The sequence below is a fragment of the Pholcus phalangioides genome, unplaced genomic scaffold (assembly GCF_987345545.1).
Source record: "Pholcus phalangioides strain wild (caught in Gottingen) unplaced genomic scaffold, Ppha-v1.0 ptg000043l_1, whole genome shotgun sequence".
NCBI classification, from domain to species: domain Eukaryota; kingdom Metazoa; phylum Arthropoda; class Arachnida; order Araneae; family Pholcidae; genus Pholcus; species Pholcus phalangioides.
This window is the reverse complement of record NW_028301629.1, coordinates 4,255,755-4,278,668: the sequence shown is the minus strand read 5'-3', so window position 1 is coordinate 4,278,668 and position 22,914 is coordinate 4,255,755. Positions and strand designations below refer to the sequence as shown.

General features: G+C 33.0%; 1 protein-coding gene across 1 annotated transcript; it reads left to right on the top strand.

Moving 5' to 3' along the window:
• Positions 1–235: 235 nt before the first annotated feature.
• Positions 236–21,676, top strand: TTLL15 (tubulin tyrosine ligase-like 15). The gene is made up of 14 exons (XM_089255637.1): positions 236–376; positions 2,360–2,543; positions 3,870–4,028; positions 6,819–6,938; positions 7,111–7,256; positions 10,706–10,789; positions 11,948–12,032; positions 13,616–13,694; positions 13,934–14,042; positions 16,576–16,642; positions 17,284–17,411; positions 17,545–17,632; positions 19,583–19,696; positions 20,721–21,676. Exons 2-14 carry the CDS (start codon positions 2,382–2,384, stop codon positions 20,838–20,840), a joined length of 1,461 nt encoding a protein of 486 aa, XP_089111763.1. The 5' UTR covers positions 236–376; positions 2,360–2,381; the 3' UTR covers positions 20,841–21,676.
• The last annotated feature ends 1,238 nt before the right edge of the window (positions 21,677–22,914 follow it).

The following is a 22,914-nucleotide window of genomic DNA, read 5'->3' as shown; positions in this document are numbered from 1 at the left end:
ATGCGGATATGAATTTTTGAAATATTGACTGTTTTAAGTATCGTAGGCTATGAGTAACTACTTTTGTGAATAATTAATATTATGGGAATATTATTTCTTTCAGTTTCGCTCCATTTCTACAAGAGGAAATCCCTTTCACATAATAATGAAACATATTTTTTGATGGTGCTGAGTTTAGGCCGTCCGGATATCGTCGAAGTTTGTAAACAAACTGGCATCCTTAGTTATGACCTAAAGCTGTCCTAGAGCCCTAAGCAGGCATAGAGGACGTTAATCTATCTGTATCCTTGGTAGACATTTGATCCCTGGTTATTCGCCCGGATTCCCACGTATTTTTCTCTAACATGACAGTGCACAGAGTTTTAAAAGTAGAAGGGTATGAATTTTTTTTTTTTTTGTCAGAAGAACTGTGGTGCTAGATAAGAATTGATTAAATATGGCTGTTTTTAAGTATCAAGCTACAAATGACTACTTTTAGGAATAATTAGTATTATTTCTTTTAAGTTTCGCTCCATTTATGCTTAAAAATATTTTTTTTCCAATAAATATATTCATATTTTCAGTGGATGTCAGGTTAAGGCCGTCTTGATCTCACCACAGTTTGTAAACAAACTCGCGTCCCCCGCCGGGGTTCCCGCAGATTTTACCTCTAATATGACAGTGCGTAAACTTGTTTTTAACATCTGTATCTCGAGGGCAGGTAGGTTTCCCATTGTTATATTTCAAGTATTTACATCTTTTTTTTTTTTTTTTTGGATTCTTCACAAACTTAAAGGTGTCGCAATTGTTTGGGTATGTTTTAAAAGGAAAGTTTATGTCACAGTCTCAGTATTTCAATATTTGGAAGGCTCATGGCGCTCGAGATGAGGCTAGTGATTTTTTCCCCACTTCAAGTGTTTACTGTAGAAAGGCTTGTGATGATGCATCACAGTTTGGGTTTAACTGAGACCTCAGCTTCAGGAGTCTCTCTGGTAAGCCAATTAGATGTAAAAATATAACATCTTAATCCAGAACCTGCGCTGAGTCTCCCGAAACTTTGTTACGTTGCTGCCATTAAGTTACCTATGACCCGATTCAGATATGTGTGGAACTTCGAGATTTGTTATATGTCAGTTCACTGAAGTCTTGGGATTTTGTGGTGGAAACAGTACTGTGAGGGGAGGGGAGAAATAGGTGGATACAGCAGTGATTTCCCTCCATCGTACAGTGATGAAATTGTATTATTAGCATTGGTTAATGTGAACTTCACCCTTCTCTCCTGTTTACTATACACATTACCTCTGTGATTTCCCCTCCTGCCATTTGAATAACCAGTATCCACCTATAGGTGGGGATACAGTTGCAAGACTGCTTTATGAGCATTAGTCCGTCCGTCTGTCCCCGGACCAATCGATTTTTCTGCCTCCTACCTGTTTTGTAATTTACATAAATTTCTCTTGAAATTTATGTAATTTATTTTTGTCCTACTAGGCACTGGGCTAAGATTGACATGTTTGGATGGATGGCGGATTCAGAAAACTGTTGATAGAGAAAATTAGACCAGAACAAGAGGAGATCTACCAAATTTTTCCAGTGCTCAGATTGAAAACCATAAATCTGGCAGTGGATATACAGCCAACACTCAAGTTTATGAACCATCAATCTTTTTGCAGGCCGACATGGCCCCAAAGCAGAATGTTTTGCCTTGTTCTGCAATGTACTGACTGGAAATGTTCTGCGGTAAAAATTCCCATAGTAGTATTTTCTATGCTTTTATTGAAATTTTTCTAGATTGTTCTGCAGTAGCACTGATTTGTTCTGTGATGTACGTTGCAGATTTTGATGTATTCTGCTTTGGAGCCAACACGTTTTTATAAACTTGTCTTCTTGTCCTATATATAGAATGTTGCTATTTCTTTGATTATAGAACATGCTATTTCTTTGAATGTCTTTCTGACTTACAAACTTTCAATTTTTGAACCGATTGTTCAAGTCCATATGAGTCAGCAAAAACAAGCTTGACTGTGCATATCAACAGGGCTCTCACCTAAAACGCACTGCGCTGCCAGATGCAAGCGTAATTTTGGTGACCTCTCTCTTTAATTATGATTGAACAAAAAGGCAGTTCACCAGCCTTCCCCGCCAGTCAATATGAAAATATCCGGAGAAGAACGAAGATGAACGGTGATAATGGCAGTAAACTCAGCCTTCCCTTAGTTGCATCATGTCAAATTCTTTGCTTCAGCTCAATTTTGTTAATTAGTGACTGCATTAATACTTTTTATGACACTAGAAAGAGGAATGTATATACATTGTTAGATATTTATGCAATAAATTGTCTTTATTCTTCCTAATTTGTTTTTCTCATTTTCCATTGTAGTGGATGACTTCTCATAGAATCTATGGCAATGTGGTTGAGGCTAGTTTTTGCTGGCTTAGTATTTACTGTAGCATACTTCACTGTACTCCAGATGAATCTGCCCTCTTGCATTGATGATTTGCCAACATCTTTGCCAATTCAAGCAAAACCAATAAAACCGGTTGTCAAGATTTATAATTCGACTGTAAGATACATATTTCTATTCTTCTTTTCTGAATTGAACTTTTTGAATGTATTCTATAATTTGGAAGTGGCATCAGGGCCATAACTAGAATTTTTGCTGCCCACAACTTTAAAATTTTGTAATTATACAATGGTCAGTTTGATAGTTCATCCCACCTAAAACTTCCCCCCCCCCCCCCTTCGCCACCTTGCTCTAGTTCCGGCCCTGAGTAGCATATATATGAAATGTGGCATGAAATGTATTGTGGCATAACGAAATGAGCATAGCTACAGATTTTTTCTCATGATCACTTGTTGTATATCAATTTCCACAAAAATAGTTGCAAGATGAAAGTTAAGCAAAAATAATGCTAAATTATCCAGCTGGTCTTTTTTACAACAGATGGGGCGGGGGGGGGGGGGGAGTTATACTCAAGAAATTATGTTAGAGCATGAACAATCGGGTTCACATTGAAACCTCTCAATAAGGGACAACCATACAGGAGCTTATCTAGAGCTCTCTGTTGGGAGGGTTGGTTTTACCCATCGTGAAAAAAAAATTTCTCATCGATTTATGATCATATGTCTTGCATTTTCCTTGATCATCCAGTTTTTTTTCGTCAGTCCCAAATTTTTTGAAAAAGGTTGCGGTTTAACCTGTTTTCTTGTCAAATTTTTCTTGAATTTGCTGTTGCAATATGATCATATAGAAGTTCTGAAAATTTCATGAATTATCACATTTTGCTTTGGAGGGGATGCACCCCCCTTCCCATAGATCCATCCCTGCATCCTATGGCCAGATGTTTTGGCTTCTTGAAAATAGATGTGTCCTTTATCAAGGACAATGCTTAAGTAAATTACCAAATATTTAAAATGTATAAGGAAACCCCCCCCCCCAAGTTTTTGAGTTTAAAATTTAGGGAAAAATTTTCATCAAAGATATTTTTTAAAATATAAATAATAAAATAAAATATATTTTTCATTTATCCTACGAATCATCAAATTCCTCAGCACTCTTCATCTGATACATCACAGTCAACTACATAAACTACTTCATTATCAGATTCACTCCCATCATAAATTGCAAAGAATTGAGCAATTTGTTAACATCTATAATACTATCCATGTATAATAACCCCCCCCCCTTCTTTTCGGACCCAGTTTTTGGCAAAAAAGGCGGGCGGCTTCCTTATACACGTTAAGACACTGTAGTTCTTATTCAAAAAGACAGATCAGGACATTCGTCCCTTAAATAGAGGTGTCCTTTATTCTGAGTGTGTGTCATATATGATATTTGACTGTATCATGTGTATAAACATGAAGTTCTGAATGTTTTGATATGTTGTAGCCTATCGGCAATCACTTGAACATTGTCCAAGATGTCTTTCGAAAACAGGGATATATTGTGGATACCGAAGGTGCTCTTCAATGGGAGGTATTATGGTCTCATCCATATCCTTTTCATTCTTTGGCTTTTGAAATGAACAACTTGAGATATCATCAAAAAGTAAGTTTTCACAGTAACCATTTAATACTTATCGAATACAAGGTGATCATAAAACTGGGTGGTGTGTAATTCTTTGTGACATAAAACAGTCAACATTTTAACGATTATGAAAATCGATCTTGGATTTTTATTGACATAATTTCTCATAATAAACTTGCAGTCTGTATAAAATTGATAGTTAATTTTCAGCAAATTGGGTCTAATTCAAAGCTGTGGCTTTCTAAATAACCTTTTCTGTGCATTGCTTTACCCCCAAACATTTGTCGTTATTTTCTAAGCATTCATGGAGATTTTGGCAATTTAACTATTCACTTGAATTGGTCATTTCCCAAAGTTGTGGGTATGTTCTCAAAAAAAAGCATTGAAATTTCTCAATGGAGAACAAAAGAATTGCTATTATAATATATCTCAAACACAGTAAAACCACTCTTTTACGGACAAAAAATAAATCCTCTGTAAAAGAGGGGTGACTGTTATTATGGTGTTTGAAATGTGTGCTTTTGTTATACAAGGAGGGAAACTATTATTTGGCCATAAAAGAGGGTTGACTGCATCTGAGGGATGTCTGTTAAGAGGAATTTTACTGTATGACTAAAATACTTCAATTGTAGTGTGATTTATATGACTAGGAGACTAATTTTCTACAAAAGATAGAGATGTAAAATTCTCTAGAATAATCTTGTGGAGAAGGAGAATATTCTCATCGAAGAGAATGTTCGAGAATATTCTCTGGTAAAACTACTATTGTAAATAACTTCAGAATATTCGTATAATTTCTTGATGAGAATATTCTCTTGTTATTTATAATATATTTACGTATAATATCCTTGAGAATATTCTCTGGAAGGACTACTTTCATAAATTACTGGGGAATATTCTTATAGAAAATAATAAGAATTATTCTGAAGTTATTAATAATAGTCCTTCCAGAGAATATTCTTCAGTTACCGAAATATTTCCAGAGAGTATTATCAAAAATATATGTAATAACATGTATTATAATAAATAATCTCTATAAATAATTTGGGAATAATTATTATTTCTGATAAGAATATTCTCTTGTAATTTATGATATTAATCTTCCGTCTCTCTTTCCATCAAGAACATGGGTATATTGAAGTTTTTAGACCACAATATTAAAGTTTGAAAGCAAGAAATTAAACCAATAGGGCTGCATTGCACAACTTTTAAGGAAATGTGAGTGATACAGAATTTAAGTGTGTGTGCATCGAAGAAAACAACAGTTCTGTATCTTAGAATGAAGGTGGTTGTATAAGAATAGCTTCCTTTATCAATCAACTTTGGTTTAATTTCTTTTGTTGTGAGCTTATTTTTGAAAATTTATCTAATTTGAAAATAATTTTTTAAGGTTTTAATCTAAAGGTTTATAAAATCTTTGTAACCAAACTTTTAAAACCTCTCATCATGATCTGGAGAATATTCTCAAACTAAAAGTTGTCATTGGGAGGTGATTATACCAAAAATTGTTTTGCGGTAAATGTTTCAGGCAATAAAAACTGATTTAATTTCACAATATAAACAAAATTAGTAAAAAAATTTAAATTATTTGAAAGAAAAATGAATATTCTCGATTATTCTCCAATTTTTAGATCCAGGAGAATGTTCTCAGAATATTCTCCGTAAAATATTTTCACCTAACATCTCTAACTAAAGATATTAACTAAATCTTTGTAGGACTATTTTCGTAGTCATTTCATGTAAAATGAATGATTTAGCTGAGAGGAAATGCATTTAAACAAAAAGGAAAAAAGCCTTAGACTTGTGTGAATAGTTTCAGTGCATATATGGCAAGATTCTTTTAATACCCAAGTGAACAGTCTGGACATTCTAGGAACTCATCTTTCCCATTTACGTGTCTGTTGATATAGACTTAAAAGTCTGGGGATGGATGTGGTGTTGATGATGTCAGTCCATGTATACACATTTTCATTAGATCAGGCCACCCCCACCTTCGACACTGCTCCCTCCCCCCTCCCTAATATTTTCACCCATGATGGGCTTGACAATTCAAAAAATTATTAAGGCATCAGCCCAGTTTCTTATGAGCCAAGATTGGTATTTTGCTCAAGAAAAATGGTTGTAAATAATGTTTAATTTCACTTTGCCCATGTTAAAAGATGTATCATGATGAAATGAAAAAAGTCTGTCACCGTTAGACCCTAATATGGAAATTTACTCCAATTTAACAAGCACATTAAGAAAAGTTTAAGTTCCAGTACTGATTTTCCAGTCACCATGGCGACCTGCTTCCTGGGATTTGTCCAATCCTAATATATGAGAGAGATGCATGTGATCTGACCATATCACATAGCACACAGTTTTGTTTTGTTTTTTTCATTACGGCTCACGAACCCGACAGTGTAGCATATATAATGTGTAATATAAATTACATGTCCAGTTTTTTATTTTCCTTCACTTAACTCTCCTTCTTTCAATTGTGAAATTGTTTATTTCAGGCCCTATTTGTATTTTTTACAGTGCTGCTTATAAAACTTATCTTTAAATTTTTGGCTGTTTCAGAAATGAATTAAACAATTTTCTATAAAAACCCATGGAAAATCATGTTTTGGCGAATGAATGTGATTCGAGAACGAATCATATTTGTTAGCAGAGGTATTACTGCACAACTGACATTAATGGGGATAATGGAACAAATATGGAATATGAATTGATTTCTTTCCATAATAATTTCTTAATTTTGTATTTAGTTGTATTGTTCAGCTTTCAAAATTCAACAGAAATTCATCCTTCATTTCATTTCTCTTCTAGGTTAATCATTTTCCCGGGAGTGGTGCTATTACAATGAAGTCAAAACTTGTCGAACTTCCTATCAGTACAATACCCAAAGCTTTTCTTTTACCTGAACAGAAAGATTTATTTTTGGCATATGTGAGCTTAACTGAATATATTTGTTTCTTTTATAATATTTCCAATCCAAAAATTGTTCTCACATTATAAGTATTTTGTCAATTTGCCCAGATTATATGTGTTGTAATTGCCAAATTATAGTGTAGAATTAGTGTTCCATATTCAGTTGTTTTTTTTTTGTTTTTTTTTTCAGTGTAAAAAACACCCTGAGAAACTTTGGACACAGAAAAGCAACATGCATCGTGGAATCAAGGTTTACAATGTCAGTGAATTGGATTTTAACAGCAGGAATACATTTGCTCAAGAATACATCAGCAATCCATTGCTTGTTAGCGAACGGTGGGTGATTCATATTGATTTTTTTTTTTTTGTAAGGAAATGAAAAAATGCTAGATAAAGACACTTCCTTCTTGTCTTTAATAAGAACTCTGTCCTCTAACCCTTTTTACTTCTCTACTGAGGATGAAGAAATTTTGCCTGAAAAATATTACTTGAGAAACTTGTTGCTAACTTTAGATCAAGTATTCAACGTTTGATCTAAAGTTTTTTTTTTAAATTTTTGTTAAATTTGTCTCTAGCTTGCTCTAAAATGAGGAGGGTGTATAAACCTGCTCACATTGCTAAATAAGCCTTGAAAATAGAAGCAGTCATGTCTGTTTTTAAGGCTTTTTGTCAGCTGGAAAGCGACTATTATAGAAATTAACAAGTTGCACTCAGTCATGCATACTTGCAAGATGTCCCAATCCACAGAAAGTGAGAAAATGTTGTCCACTACAAATGTCTGAATGACTGACTCCACAGGAATGGGGGTTTTACCATATAGTTTGGTCTGCATAGGTGCTAGTGTGGTCGTTTATTTTACTTTTTCATCTATTTTTATGCCACTGATGTTCTTTTTTCTCTCTTATGTATCAAAATATTTCTCTATTTTAATTAAAAATGCAGGGCTGGATCTTGAAATCTATGAACTATGCAGCTGCAGAAGGCACCAACTGAAAGGGGTCAGTTTTTTAGGGTGCCAACTGCAGGGGAGGGGCTATTTTTTAATCAAAATATCATTCGCTTGCACTTGAAAAATTTCCAGAACCAGTCCTGTGAATATGACGTTCAAAATTTACCAAATGCTGTACACAATGAAACTCTTTTGTTGGACTTGAACGAAGTACTTGTATGAAGTGTAGTTGGGAAGCGACTGGCACTTTCATCGGACAACATGTCGTTTCTCCTAATCAGCAGAATGAATGTTTTTACTCAGTCGCTTGTGGTGTTTGTCACTCATAGTCACTTCCAGTGGATGATTACCCTGTCTCTATATACCAATCTTTCATGTATAATAAATTCCTCTCCTTTTTATTTTTTTCTTAGCCCAATGTATAAAGGAAAGACTTTTTTCGAGATATTATTTCGAGGTGTGTGTGTGCTCAGGAAGAAAAGTCTACTTGTCCCAGCTGGGAATCGAACCCACTCTTCTTGCAATCAGGGCAAGCATGCTAAAAACAAAAGTCATCCCTGTGTTGTTACTGCTGTCACCTGGGGCTATTTGTTGAAGTTAAGAGAAGCCACTATACCACTACTTCAGCACTTCATGCTTCAAAACTGAAATAAGGAAGGAATCTGCCATGCCTCCATTTGATCATTTTGATCGTACCACGGTCATTATCTGCACACGAAGGCTCATTAGACCAGAACCTACAGTTTATTGCCGATTCCGAACGGCAGGCTTGTTTTTATACTCATCGAGAGGTTGGTGTGCTAACCCCTCAATGGGAGACTCCCTGCGGTAACAATTTTGTCATGCCTCCAACAGTGTATATATATACACACATACAGGGTGCATAGCAAACGGGGGTATGGCATTTGACTGGCAAACCATTGATCCTAGAAGTATACATCCAATTAAGAAAAATTTTCATATAATGTGTAGTACTCAGATATGTCATTCATGTTTCAAGGGGTTGTATAGTTATCAATATAAAAAAAATTAACTCTTTATACAGTCCTTGTGTGCCCATAAACATAATTAGAAAGTTGTTGCCCTGTCTCTCCTGGTGCCAACAAAAAAATCTGTTTCTAAGTGCAATATTCACTGACATATTCGAATTCAAAAAATGGAGGAAAGTTTGGGCAAAAAAACAGCCCTAAGTGGGAAAGAACTGTTTTACCTGTATTTAACACTGTTTTTACCCTAATTCCCTCAATAGTTTGGAATTTGAATATCTCAGGGAATATTGAACTTAGAAACATGGAATTGTTTTTGTTGGTATCAGGAGAGACAGGATAACAATAACAACTTTCTAACTATGTTTCGGGGCATGCAAGAACTGTATAAAAAATTAATTTTTATTTTATTTTAATAGCTACACGACCTCTTGCAACATGAATGGCATATCTGGGTACTACACATTATTTGAAAACTTCTCTTAATTGGATGTATACTTCTAGGATCAACAGTTGACCAGTAAAATGCCATACTCCTGTTTGCTATGCACCCTTTATACATAGTGTGCTTTCTCAGATTGCAGAAGGACTTGGTTTGATTCCCAGAAAACTAGTAGACTTTTCTTTTGAAGTTCACATCCCAGCATGATATCCAGAAAAAAGTATCTCCTTTCTCTTCTGTTGTTTTAGAGATTGATACCAGAACACACATTACCGTTAACTTACTCTACATTGAAAATGCTGTTGATCACAAATAAAATTAATGTTTTTAGTACTATTTCTTGATTTAATTTGTGTAATTGTGAGTTTTTAACCCTTTAAGCGGTTTTTAAAATTTTTGTGATTTGCATTGTAACTGCCACAGTGGAAATCACTGAAACTTGAACTAGAAATTATCACTTATTTTTCTATAAGGGTTCCTTCGCCCTTGATTGTGTGAGCTGATAAATGCTTTACCACCCCAACACAAAATAATAATAATAATTAAATAATCAGAGACGAAAAAAAACTATTTTTTTCTTTTATTTACGCTGCGAGCATAATTGTATTCTACCGCAGAGGAAAAGGAAAAACATACAAAGCTGTTGCCAAGATGAATTTTTGGAAAGAAAGTTGAACTGCCTTTGCCACCAAATGGAACTTTCGCCATCTTGTGGCAGGCCTGTGAGCTTTGCCTGAGTCAGGTCTGGCCATCTATGTACGGTTCCTCTCAGTGCACAAGAGCTCATGAAAGATTAAGAGATTTGTTGCCTTTGTAGTCTAGTGGTCTAGGGCGTTCACCCGGAAAGCGAAAGGACATGTGCTCTATTCTCCTCAAAGGCAGTTGAATTTTCTCTCTTTCCAAAAATTCATCTTCTCAACAGCCAGTTGTTAAAAACCTGTGTATGGATAGGGGGAGAATGACGTCACCCGTTCAAAGGGAAAAACATCCTTTCTCTCCTCTTTTCCTGTTATCAGACAAGAACTGGCTCCACCCACTGGCAGTTGAATGACAGTACGTGGAAGGGGAGGAAAAAATTTTATCAGGCAAAGCTCTCTGTGCAGGGCTATCTGGGCTTGGAATTGCTAATAGAAGAGAGTTTTAAGAAAACGAGATATTTCAGGATTGCTAAAATGAAAGGGTTTTAAGAAGACAAGATACCCCTCGGGATCACTCACTCGCTGTAAGGGTTAAATAGGAGGAAAAAATTTATTTAAAAAATAATAATATAGTTCAAATTAAATTTTAAAAAATCCAAAAATAAAACCTTGTAAGATCTGATATGTGGATGCATATATTCAATTTACTCAGTGCATTTTCTTTTTTTTCGTAATTTTTTTAATATTCATTAAGTATATATCTTTCACAGGAAGTTCGATATTGGAGTGTATGTTGTTCTGACAAGTGTTAATCCACTTAGAGTTTATATCTTCTCCAGTGACATTTTGTTGAGGTATGTTTTTCTCATTTGATATTATTATTTCCACATTCATGAGAAGTTTCTCTAATTTTCTCTAAGGTCAGTTTATGTTTGGTATTTCACATGGTAGTTTTATTTATTTATTTTTATTTTTTGGGATTTATGTTGGTTGTATATGTATACTATATTTTCAGATTTCTATATTAAAAAAAATATCATGTAAATAAACCTTTAAGACCTACCTCAATCGATAGTGAAGGTGAAATACCTAACAAACATACATGTTTTCAAAAATTTCCCGGTCTTAAAGTGATACAGATATATTTCAGATTTCTTTTTTTTTCTGATAGGAATATCAGTGCCTTGTTCAGAGTGCAGCAGTTATAGTTAATGAAAAAAGTTTTGTTTGTTAATTATTATCAATAACTTTCCATTGGTTGTTTTTCAATTTCATCATAAATTTTGTTATTAATCTTCTGCTCAAATACGTTTTGCAGAGTTAGAGCCAGAAAATATATAATCACTGTAAATGGCAATGCAGTTTGATACGGAACAGTGGTTGCCTTTTTGATTCGCTTCTAGTTGTTAGATTTTTTATGAACGTTTCCTGACAGACCTTTACCTTAATTTTCAACCTTAGTAATATGGTGAATTTATATATGTCAATGGCAGAAGGGTATAATATTTCATTGAAACAGCTGGTGTCATTGAATCTGTTTGAATATGGATGATGTACAGAATCCTTTTTTCCACAAAATTGTTTACTTTTCACACAATTAAGAAAAATTTTCACAGAAACTGTCTCTACAGGTCCCTGATTAATTTCTCCTATCTTTCCTTTAAGATTTTTCATTTTTTTCTGGGGTTTTTTTCCCCATTCTCCTTAAGTGAACTGTGTATACATATTTTTTTTCAGCTACTGGTTATAATCTGGTTAAATCATCCCTATTCTTCAAAGTGGTTGATTCTAGTGAACTAGCTTATGACTATTTCTTTTAGTTTCAGCTGGTAAGCTCAAAAGCAATGCTGTAGTTTTCATTTCCTCTGTGAATTTTTGTCTTCGATTCTATTACTGGTTATTTTTTAAAAAGTGAACATGGCTCTCTGTTTTGAAAGTTTTAATGATTTTAGTTTTTCTTTCCTAATTTCTTTTCACTAATTTCGGTTTCTTGTCTATTACTCTTTTTACAGATTTTGTTCGAAGGATTATCATCCATTCAACAGTTCGTTAGTGGATTCATATGTGGTTGGTGATGATTATGCTCCACTTTGGGAGGTAATACTTTCCATAAAATCAAAACTTATAACTTTTTAATTTCAAACAAAATGCAGTAACAATACTCTTATATAGGGTTGGCAGATTTTTGATGCATGGCAGTTTGTGACAGTTTAAACGTCACTTCAAAAACCTTTGTCCTTCAAATATTGCTTTTCCTTTTTAAAAATTCCCATTGGAAATGTACATGCTAATTGTGTGCTACATGCTAATGTTTAAAGTGACAATGTCAAACAAAGAATAAATGCTTAATATGATTGCAAAATAATTTTCTACTCCCTACAGAATTATTTTGGACAACATATATGTATTTTTTTCTGGTAAAATATGCAATTTGAATAAAGCATAGCATAAAAGCTGAAGTAAAAACTATGGAATGATTTGGTATTCTTCAATTCAAAATGTTTCTTGACCTTCCAAAATTTTTCCAACTGCTTCTGTATGTGCATAGATATAAACATCTGTTGTTTAAAAAACTCTTTTACACCATATATATATGTAATGTTAATTTCAGTTATTAAATTACCTAGATAATCACTGAGATACTTAAAACAATGCTCTTATTGTGCATAATGTTAGAATATATAGCTAATGATCAAAATACTAAGTTGTAGGACTGAAATGTCCTTTAGTTTGTCGGTGTTCTGATTGTATATGATGCTTAAGAAACTCCTGTAGCTTATTCTTGGTGTAAAAGTAAGAACATCCAAGTTTGACTTTGATACGGTATATTTACTAGCTTTTATAGTTGTATAATGCAATCGTTGGTTTTCTAATTGAAGCTGTATCTGAACATGCACAACAATGCTTTGGGTATAAAGTCCTGCCAGGTCTGCTTTGATTGAAAATACTCTTTAAAACTCTGCATTTTAAACAACCAACCTAAGCTATTTGTAGGTGAGAATAAACAAGTTTAATTATTGTATTAACAGATGTTGTACGAGAATTTTTATATGAAATGAAACTTTGGGCAGATCACAAAATTTATATCTAAATAGATATTCTACAACTCAGTAATTACTTCAAAATATAAAGCACTTTAATCTACATAAAAGTAAGTGTTTTGTTACTTAGCATATCAGTTTAAAAAAGTATTTGACAACATTGACAATAAGTTTTTAACTGTTTTAATACTGAGATAGTTTCTGAGGCCAATAACCTAACACTGAGGCCCCTCCCTGTCACACATATTGTGAATAAACGGCTCTATTTTGCTTACCAAATTGAACACAGGTAATCAGCAGTTTAGATAAAATAAATCACAAAATTATATTTTATATATTCTAGACTCTTTTTTTTTTTTTTTTTTTTTTTTTTTTGTGTGTGTTGAAAAATTCAAAATTGCAAATTATAATAATTTTTTGTGTTTAATTGTTGTAATAAATTGTCTAAAAATAGAACATTATAATATGCAAAAAAGGAAGTTTCACATCATGTTTTATACCTATTGTGTTCAAAACGTTATCCAAAAGCATTCATTTAGGTTTTTGACGTCAAAAACCCAACTATGCTCTTATATGCCTAGCAGTATTAGCATACTCCAACATGGCATGCATCATTACTGAAATGATTACAATTTTCAGATTCCAGCTCTACAAAAGTATTTCGTAGATTTGAACTACACAGCAAAAGATTCCTTGAATGCTTACCTGTTACAAGAAAGTGAGTTTCATTCATTAATTCTCTCTGCTTCTCTTTTAAAAAGTTGTTTATTATATAAGCATTGGATCTTGAAGTTATTATTTGAATATAAAACAGTTCTAAAATGGACCTAAACATTTTTCAAGCATTCATTTTTTTAGATGGTATTGTAGCTATGAATTATCTTCATGTATGATTGTAGTTTATCTTTCTTTCTCGTAACTTTATATTATATTCCTCCCCTTCTTTTTGTTTTAAAGAAAAAAGTCCGGAGAAACTATGGTCACAGATCATGAAGACTATACAAGATGTTTTCATCAAGACTGAAGACGACATAATTGCTGCTTCACTCAAACTAGGAAATTTGAGGTAAGTTTTCATGCTGCTTGAATCTTGCAATAATCTACAGGTTGCATAAATAGCCCGATTTCTGCATGAGTAACATGGGCATTTATCCAGGATTCCATATTATAAGAAGGCCCCAAATTTATAGTGGTATATATGTTAGTCAATTTTTCAGTCTCAATTTGATAAAATTTTGGGAAATCAGAATTTTCCCTAAATTACATGATACTATTTCCAAAGTGCCCATTATTAGCAAACCCTATGAAATATCAATTTTAATATTATACCAATCAGCAATAGACTTTACACTGCATGTACAATGCACCTATTACAATATTTGACTCCATGACAAAAATATGTCTCAATGTGTTAGTATTTTGTTTGGCCGCTGTAGTAGTTCAGTGATGATAGTGACAGACTCGGATTGCAAGGACTCAGGTTCAATTCACACCATCGCCACAGTGGTTTCCGGCTGAAGTTGGTTCTCTGTAGTTTCCAACTTTGATATGCAAATGCAAGCCAATCACCCCGTTGAAATGTCTCCCCACATAGAGCAACAGTCCTACAGTGGTACAAATCTTCAATACTTGACTCATTGTTCAAAAAATAGATGGTAGCACTATAGCAATCATTACGAGTACACGGAAACAAATCCTCAAGTTAAATTCACAACACAAACATATACATTCCAATATGTGCTAATTAGAAAATCCATAGAGGAATATGGATGAGGTGCATCTGGAGTTGAATAGTGGTCTTTTGTTCGATCCCTCAATTTCACATACTTTTGACCATGGGATGATTTATGAAATGATGACAAGAAAGTTCGCATGTTTGATCAACATGAAATCCTCAAATTTTCATAAACATTCTGTATATTTGCATTACAAAACTTTATACATCTGATCTTCGCAAACACTTTTTCAAACAAACTGCAACAATTTTCATCCATGGTACAGGTTGGTGACACAATGCTAGAGGTTTAGAAGAGATGTTTCCAAATGTTAAGATAGTATTGAATCATCATTGACAACTTCACGAATATCAAACTCTTCTAGAGAAAGATGATTTTTTTTGTTAAAAAGGATAAATTCATCAGTTAGTTCAAGTGTTTTACAAGAAAAACTGCCATCTCTTTAGCTTTATTGTGTATTGAAGCTAAGATAAGTCAAAAATTAGATTTCGATGACTATCAATGATTTTGCTCCAATGAGGGAGTGAAAAAGTATTGATTGTAAGATATTTCATGAAGTACATTAAATTTCTCATTTAAAGTAGTGCATATGCTTTTTTGATGTGCTTACAAAGAACATGTATTGTATTTGCTGATGTACCAAACCTCTTCTCAACCACAGTTGGGGGGGGGGGGCAATATCTCTTTTACCCAGGGCCCCATCAAGTCAAAGTCGGGCTCTGGCTGCATAGGAAAGTCTTTTTAACCCAAAGGACTTGTGATTAGCGAAATCTACAGTTACGTAATTTTATTAACAACTAGCTATAATACCTGGCGCTGCCTGGGTTTTCTTCATTTACTGGGATGATTGAAAAAGTGACGAACCATTATATAAAGAAATAAACATTTATATTAACCATTATATATGCAATATTGGCAGGATTAAAGAAGTGGCAAACCATTGCAAAGGCATGTCTTAAACGCATTGCTGGAGAACCATAGTGACCAAAGTAAACATTCCAAAAGTGATTATTGAGGCCCAGAAACCGTTGTTGCCCAATAGTTTCAAATCAAATCAAATTTATTCATTTCCAACATACAGAGATTTAGATTAGGGTTTTTTTTGCCTGTTTTGGGCATTTGCCCTGCTCTGACAAACTTTTAAAGTAGCCTATCATTCAATCAGGTCCCATTTGGTATAAATGCAAAATGTGGTGATGATCAATCTAAAATTGTAGAGTTGTATATAGAACACACACACAGAAAATCAATTTTATATTTATAGATGTAGTGAAGTGATTGCTTCTATATAGATGCAACAGCGCATTCAACATGGAATAATAATGGCTCACAATTGGTAAAATTAGTAAAATTTGTGCGTGGGTCTATTACATCATGAGAGGTTATGCCAATTTAAATCACTTGGTTTGTTTTTTTTTTAATCATTGACTTAAATCATAACATTTAAATTTCACATATATATCATTGAAGTTGAATAAAGGAAAAGTGACCTAGTGTGGGGTATTCATGTTATTGAAATGTGGTAAAGTTTGTTGATTATAAGAAAAATAGAAGATCTTGTGAATATAGACTTAACTTAATCCCTAGATACAATGCAGAAAGATAGCTGTTCTATTTCTAGATTTTGTACATAGAAAATATTGCAGAAAAATATGGAGAGAGCTAAACTTAGATATAACTACAACTAGGTATTTTCAATGCATTGCAATGGAGGCAGTAGGTTTCTTTTGATAAAAAAGCAGAGAAATTAGATTGATTGTTTGATAAGACAAGATAGATTTTTAGAAATACTTTGTGTTTGGTTGATGTTCAGAATATTCTGCTTATGATTCTTTTGCTGATATTTCAGTTTCTTATTTTCAGAAATTTTTTTGAACTTATGAGGTTTGACTTTGTGGTGGATGCAAACATGAATGTTTACTTGTTGGAGGTGAGTTTCATGTATTTTTGTTTAAATTACTGTATATACCTGTGCATACTATATTCCTTCACATTAGCTGTCATTTTGCAAGACTAAAGGGACACCAGATTTTTAAATATGTTGGGGGGGTCTCGTCCATTCCCTGCATGCCTGGAAAAGAAGGGTTTAATGAAAATCACACACACACACATTATGCATTCAGTTGATTCAATGGATTTTTAGAATTAAGATATTTTAGATATTTTTCAGAATCTATATTCGTGACTCGAATTTCCCAGCATGCTGGCTAATGTGAGGGAAAATGGAAGTTTATTTTTTTTGTCAAAATTTCTTCCTACATTAGGGAGTTCGGAGTTCGGCTTATACACTTGTATATATACGCAACATTTATTATTGACTTCAGGTGTTTGTATTCATGTGTGTGTTAATTATGATTTGTGAACTAAAAATTAATATTCATAACCATAATTATTTGATAGTGATACTGTTATCACTTGAAAAGATGAGATAAAAATTTCTCAGAGATGTGTAATTGCAATATGATTGTTATCAAAAATTAGTTACATTCTGATACTTCAACCTAATTTGAGACATTTATGTATTTGTTTATACAAAATGCAATTTCTCTCACCTTATCTTTGGTATTTTAGGCCAATATGTCTCCGAATTTATCAGCTGAGCATTTCCCACCCAACAGGTTGCTGTATGAGCAAGTTCTTTTCAGCACTCTCAGTATTGTTGGTCTCACAAGGAGATATCCAGACTCATTCTTGAACAGGTGCTTGTTTTTTTGTTCTTTATAATATTTTCAAAATCAATTGTCAAATTTGGAAGATTGAACTTTCAAAACTCTTCAATTTTTTTTTTTTAATAGAAGTCGATGTGTGTTATTACATTTTTTCATCCATTAGGAATGAACTGGATGTATCTGAAAAAGACATTCAAGTATTTCCCGAGGAATGCAGCTCCCAGGCTTGCGATGGGTCTTGTAGAATACAGGTATGGATGTTTCATATCATGTTGTTCGTACTAAATTTGAAGAATGCGCTTATTATATATATAATTTTCCACACATGTATTCAACTTACCTGGTTTCAACTCCTAAATGGTAAAAAGAAATTGTTTTTAAAGAGCTGGATTGGATTATGTTATTATGCATAAACTAATCCTAATTCCTGAACCTTCTAAATGATTCAAAGATACGACATATTGATGATTCAAAGCAATTGATGAGGCTTTAGCATAAGATTAATCTAAGTGGTAACTGCCATTGCTGCAAAGCTTATTTGACAATTCAGTAAATTCAAAACTAGAAGCTAATGAGGTTATAAATCAGGGCTCAAGAAATCAGAAAAATAATTACATATTAGTTTTTTTTAGGAGCCAAAAAAAATTTTTTTTATAGAGAAAAACGACTGAAAACAATTTTTCCCCTAATTTCTTGAGATTTATTGACCCTTTTTTATGTTAGTACACATGCTGACATAAGTACCAAAATTTTTGTGTCGTCCTTAGACACCAATAATTAAACATAGAGAATTTCATGCACCTATACTGATTTTTTTTGGTAGTCACAACCTTGGTTTAAATTACATTTCTGTATCACTCATTTTAAATTCTGATGAACTTCTTAAAATATTTCCTGCATAGATACAACATGACAAGGAAAAGTTTGTTACAGCGGGGAGTCCACATCAATATGTTGCCACACAAACTGTTTGCCAATTGAAAAAAAAAGCAAAATGTTGAAAGCCGCCATTTGGAATTGGCAATAAATTGTGGGTCCTTGTGTGTGTCTAATTAGCCTTTGTGTGCAGAAAATGACAGTGGTGCGACAAAAATGATCAACTTCTTAAAATGTCAGTTATATTTGGATCGTGCTGTTCAAAGAAAGATAATTGAAAGGTTTCTGTGCTAATTTTCAGCTCAAAAAGACAGTTTTCAATAATGTAAATCATACATCGATAGATTGATTTTTATAGGAAAAGATAAACTAACTAATGTAATATGTGTTGTTTTTTCTATTCATGGGTGTCCTATAATCAAATATGATACAAATACCACAACAAACAAATTGACTTACAAGGAGTCTAAAAAAAAGTTGTCCATATATGGTTGTCAAATATATATCTAAATATTAAATTAGATAAAGATTCTAAAAAAACTGTTCGTTTTTTTATTGTCATTAATTGGTAAAGTATTTAGCAACATAATTCCTAAAATCAAATACTTTTATTTTCATTTTATTTTAAGGCTTGGTTCTATCCACTGTTATAGAAGGCAGATAAGGCATTCGAAAAATAAATATTAAGAACAGATATTTTTTCTAGATATTATGCTGAGGTGAGCTCTGAAAGAAAAATCTGGTCTCTGCTGGGACTCGAACCAAGGTCCTCTTGCACACTGAGCAACCATGCTACTATCTACACCACTAGAGACACAACCCTGCCTTCCTTATTTCACGCACTATGGTGTAAGGCGCTAAAGTTGGGGCATGGCTCCCACATCCAGGATCCCTAGGTTAGGATCTTTTATGCCCCCTCCTGGTCAGACTTTCTACAGTGCCTTTCTATAGTTAGTTTTTAAATCATGAGAAATGTCCCAGACCCCAAGGCTAGAGCCTTGTCAGCCCCACCCATTTGGGGGCCATCAGTAGAGGCATTAGTAGCCTCTACTAACTTCAGCAAATGGCCTTCATTTGCAAGTGGGCCTGGGATCGAGTCCTGGCTAAGAGCAGATGACTTTTTTTCCAAGTTCATCTCGGCATAATGTCCAAAAAATATCAGTTTCCCTTATAACTTGGGCTGACAAAGGAGTCATCTATCTGTCAATGTGTATAATGTTTTAATATATAAATTGGGATTTATATTATGACTTTATTCAATGGAAAATTTTGTAGATTAATATTTACAACTGGTTTCCCTGCATATATTTCATTCTCCTTCATAGAAATGTAAAGTCTGCAATCCTTGTATGTCGAAAGAGTTGAAAGATATAGCAAGAACTTCATATTTGGAGCATATTAATCACAACAAGTTCAGGCGTGTTATACCTAATCCTATCGTAAGGATATTTTCATTTTATACATTTTTGTTAAATATGGATTCCAGTACTGTGAAAATATGACTGTCATAGATTTAAAGAAACAAAAGAGTTCTGAAAAGAAGCCTGTTCAGAATAGAGCCTGAATATTTTTTGTATATTAATCTCTATAAATATTTTCCATTACACATTCTTTTTTTGCATTTTTACTTTAAATAAAGTGAAAAAACCCTTTAGCAGCATCGTTTGAAATTTTGAGTATCTCATGTCTTTCGTCTTTGAGGCACTTCAATAGCATCCTAAATTACTGTGACACATTCGTTTGGAGTCAGACCTCAACTATTATCACAATGTACATAATTAATACAGTTAGTGCATGCATATATATAATATAATTTTGCCTCTGAAATATTTTCTAGAACCTCTGATTCCCACAGCACCCTGGGATACCATGCTACAAGAAGATGCAAGCTATTGTTACAGAATCATTTTTGGAAATGCTTAATCGTATACAAATATAAGGCCACAACAGGCGAAATGCCCAACGAGGTGGCTGAGAAAAAGTTGGCCATAACAAATATGGATGTCATATTTTTAACATACAGCAACCCCCAATTATAAATGCAATTATAAAAATTAAAGACCATATATACATGTTAAAATATAATACAATGCCCATAAAAAATATTTATGATTGTTTTTTCTAAGTATGGATAGCTTCTCGTTTTTCCCCAACATATTTCTTTTTAAACGTGTCAATCGTGTTAGAATTTTTTTTCACGAACAGTAGGATATCAGACTTGATTCTATATTATTTGCGATTTGATTTCATACTGAATCTTTTCTTGTGTATGTGCATGAAGAACCTTTTTTTGAAGAAGACAAGAAACAGTGTGTGCATGCAGAAACCACTATTCCATTAAAAACTTTAAATAGAAAATTAACATATTTGATTTTATTTATTAAAAGTGGTGGATTTTTTTAAGAAATGTTTTAATCTAAACTTTCTATCGATAAAAAATCTCTATTTATCTCATCAACACAGGATTTTAGAAACACTGGCAAGCTTCGTTCCACGAGGGCAGCTCAACCCACTGACATGAACGTCTTCATGGACAGATGGTTCAAGGGCAAATGCCTGCAGGATCTTTCATTCTGTCAATGAGAGTGCCATACATTTATCATTCTTTTTTTTGTGTTCACTCTGAAAATAATTTCAATTATGATTTTTTGTTGTACATTGAGATACATTTAATTGTCTTTTGTATTAGTGTTAATATATATACTCAGTTTTTACTCAATTATCAATACACCCTTTTTATATTTATTATTATTCTTTAAATCAAAGCGTGCAAGGGATGTTTCAAAAGTTAGAGCTGTTTGTTTATAAAAAAAAGAGAGAAATTTGTTCAAGTTATGTATGCACATTAAGTTCATCTGATGTTTTTAACAGCATGTTACCATTCCCCTTTGCTTGAAATTGATGAGTGTTGAAATGAATATTCTCACCAATTGACTGGACTGTTCAGTAATGATCAAATTTCTTATTCTGAAAGTGCAAAACTTGAGTCAATTTCATCTGTGTTTTGGGAGAAAGTGTGTGTGCACACCAGTTTTGAATGGCAGAGTTCAATTGCTTCTTTTTTTTATGTCTCACAGAGAAGTTGGTGGGTTAACAAATATTATGAGAATGTTTATGTGCTTTGAACCAGAAAAAAAATCTCATTTCTTCATTCTTCATCAGCAATCAGTCCTTACTTTTGAAACATTCCTCACCAAAACAAGTTATATTTATTCAAGATCTGTCATTTATATTTGTTCTGCTGATTTTTGAGTGTTTTTTTTTAAATAGTTTTATTGTTGTTTTCATGTTGATGTTAGCTGTTAACCTTAACCTGGTGATATTTCAAATTTATTCTTTATAATATGTGTTAAAAGATTACTCAGAACTTTAATTGTTAATAATCGTGGAAATTGAAATAATTTTAAATTTTGTTACTTTTTTGCTTAAAATTCTTCTCTTCACCTGTTAAGTTTCATTTTTTTCATACATCTCAAATTCAATTATTTTTTTTTTTTTTTTTTTTTTGGCTGCACCCATATTGAATCGCCTTAACAGAAGATAAAGCATAGAGGGAAAAATTTAATAGAAGTATATAGTGGGGGGAGAAAGATATCCATGCTTGCTCAAAGGATGTGGGTAGCTTAAACCTGTTCAGGAATAAAACTCAAAACCACAGAGCTAATAAAAATGGGAAATGCCAATGAAAGTGTGGGGGAAGGGCAAAATCTTTCAAAATGGTGTCAAAATGAACAAAACAGGTGTGGTGATTATAATTAGGGACACATAATTTTTGTAATTAGGAAAAGATGTGAAATTTGCCAATTTTTATGAATAAATGCAAACATTTTAGTTTTACTCCTTTTCTACAAAATCTTAATAATTTATACTTTTTTAAGTAAGAATATGAAGTAATTTTGCTGAGCTGTTTTTCTCTCTTGGATTCTAGCTTGTGAAACACAAGTTCAGTTGTCAAAATTATAGAACTAATCGTCAATTTGAAAGAATCGAGGAAGAATCATTTGCTGCTGTTAAGTTAGTAAATTTAAATCCTACAATGAGTGCCAAAGTCAAAGTCATTTTTGAGAAAAGACGAGTGAAATGGGAGCATAATATTATATTGAAAACAGCAGCAGTATGTTTTATTCAGTGCAACAAATCAACCCATCCAACATATAGTTCATTGTCCCAGTCCATCTGGAGCTGCGACAACCCTTTCGTCATATTTTAACCCAAATATGCAGTATTATTGGAAATATGAGACTACAAATTATTTGCTTTTCCACGAAATACATTATACTTGCCCTCTCATAATTAAGTTTAAAAAGAAAGAATTGTGACATTAGTTGATTTTTTTATTTTATTTTTTTGAATGAATGCAAAAATTCTGATTCGGAAGTTTTTCCTGTGAAATTTTGTTTTTTTATTTGTGAAATTTACGTATTCCTAATGATAATCAGAACTCTGTTTTTAAAAAAGAATGAATTTATATAAAAAAACAAATTTTAAGGAAATAGAACCACTTAGCAGATAGAGTTAAGGTATTTATCAAAAACTGCTTCGATTGCTAAATGTATCATTTAGAATAGTCTCCTTCTCTTCTACCAGTGTAAGTATGTGATGCCCAGAAATTACCATAAAATTGAATCGGTTGCAATATTGGTCTCTTTCTGCTGTG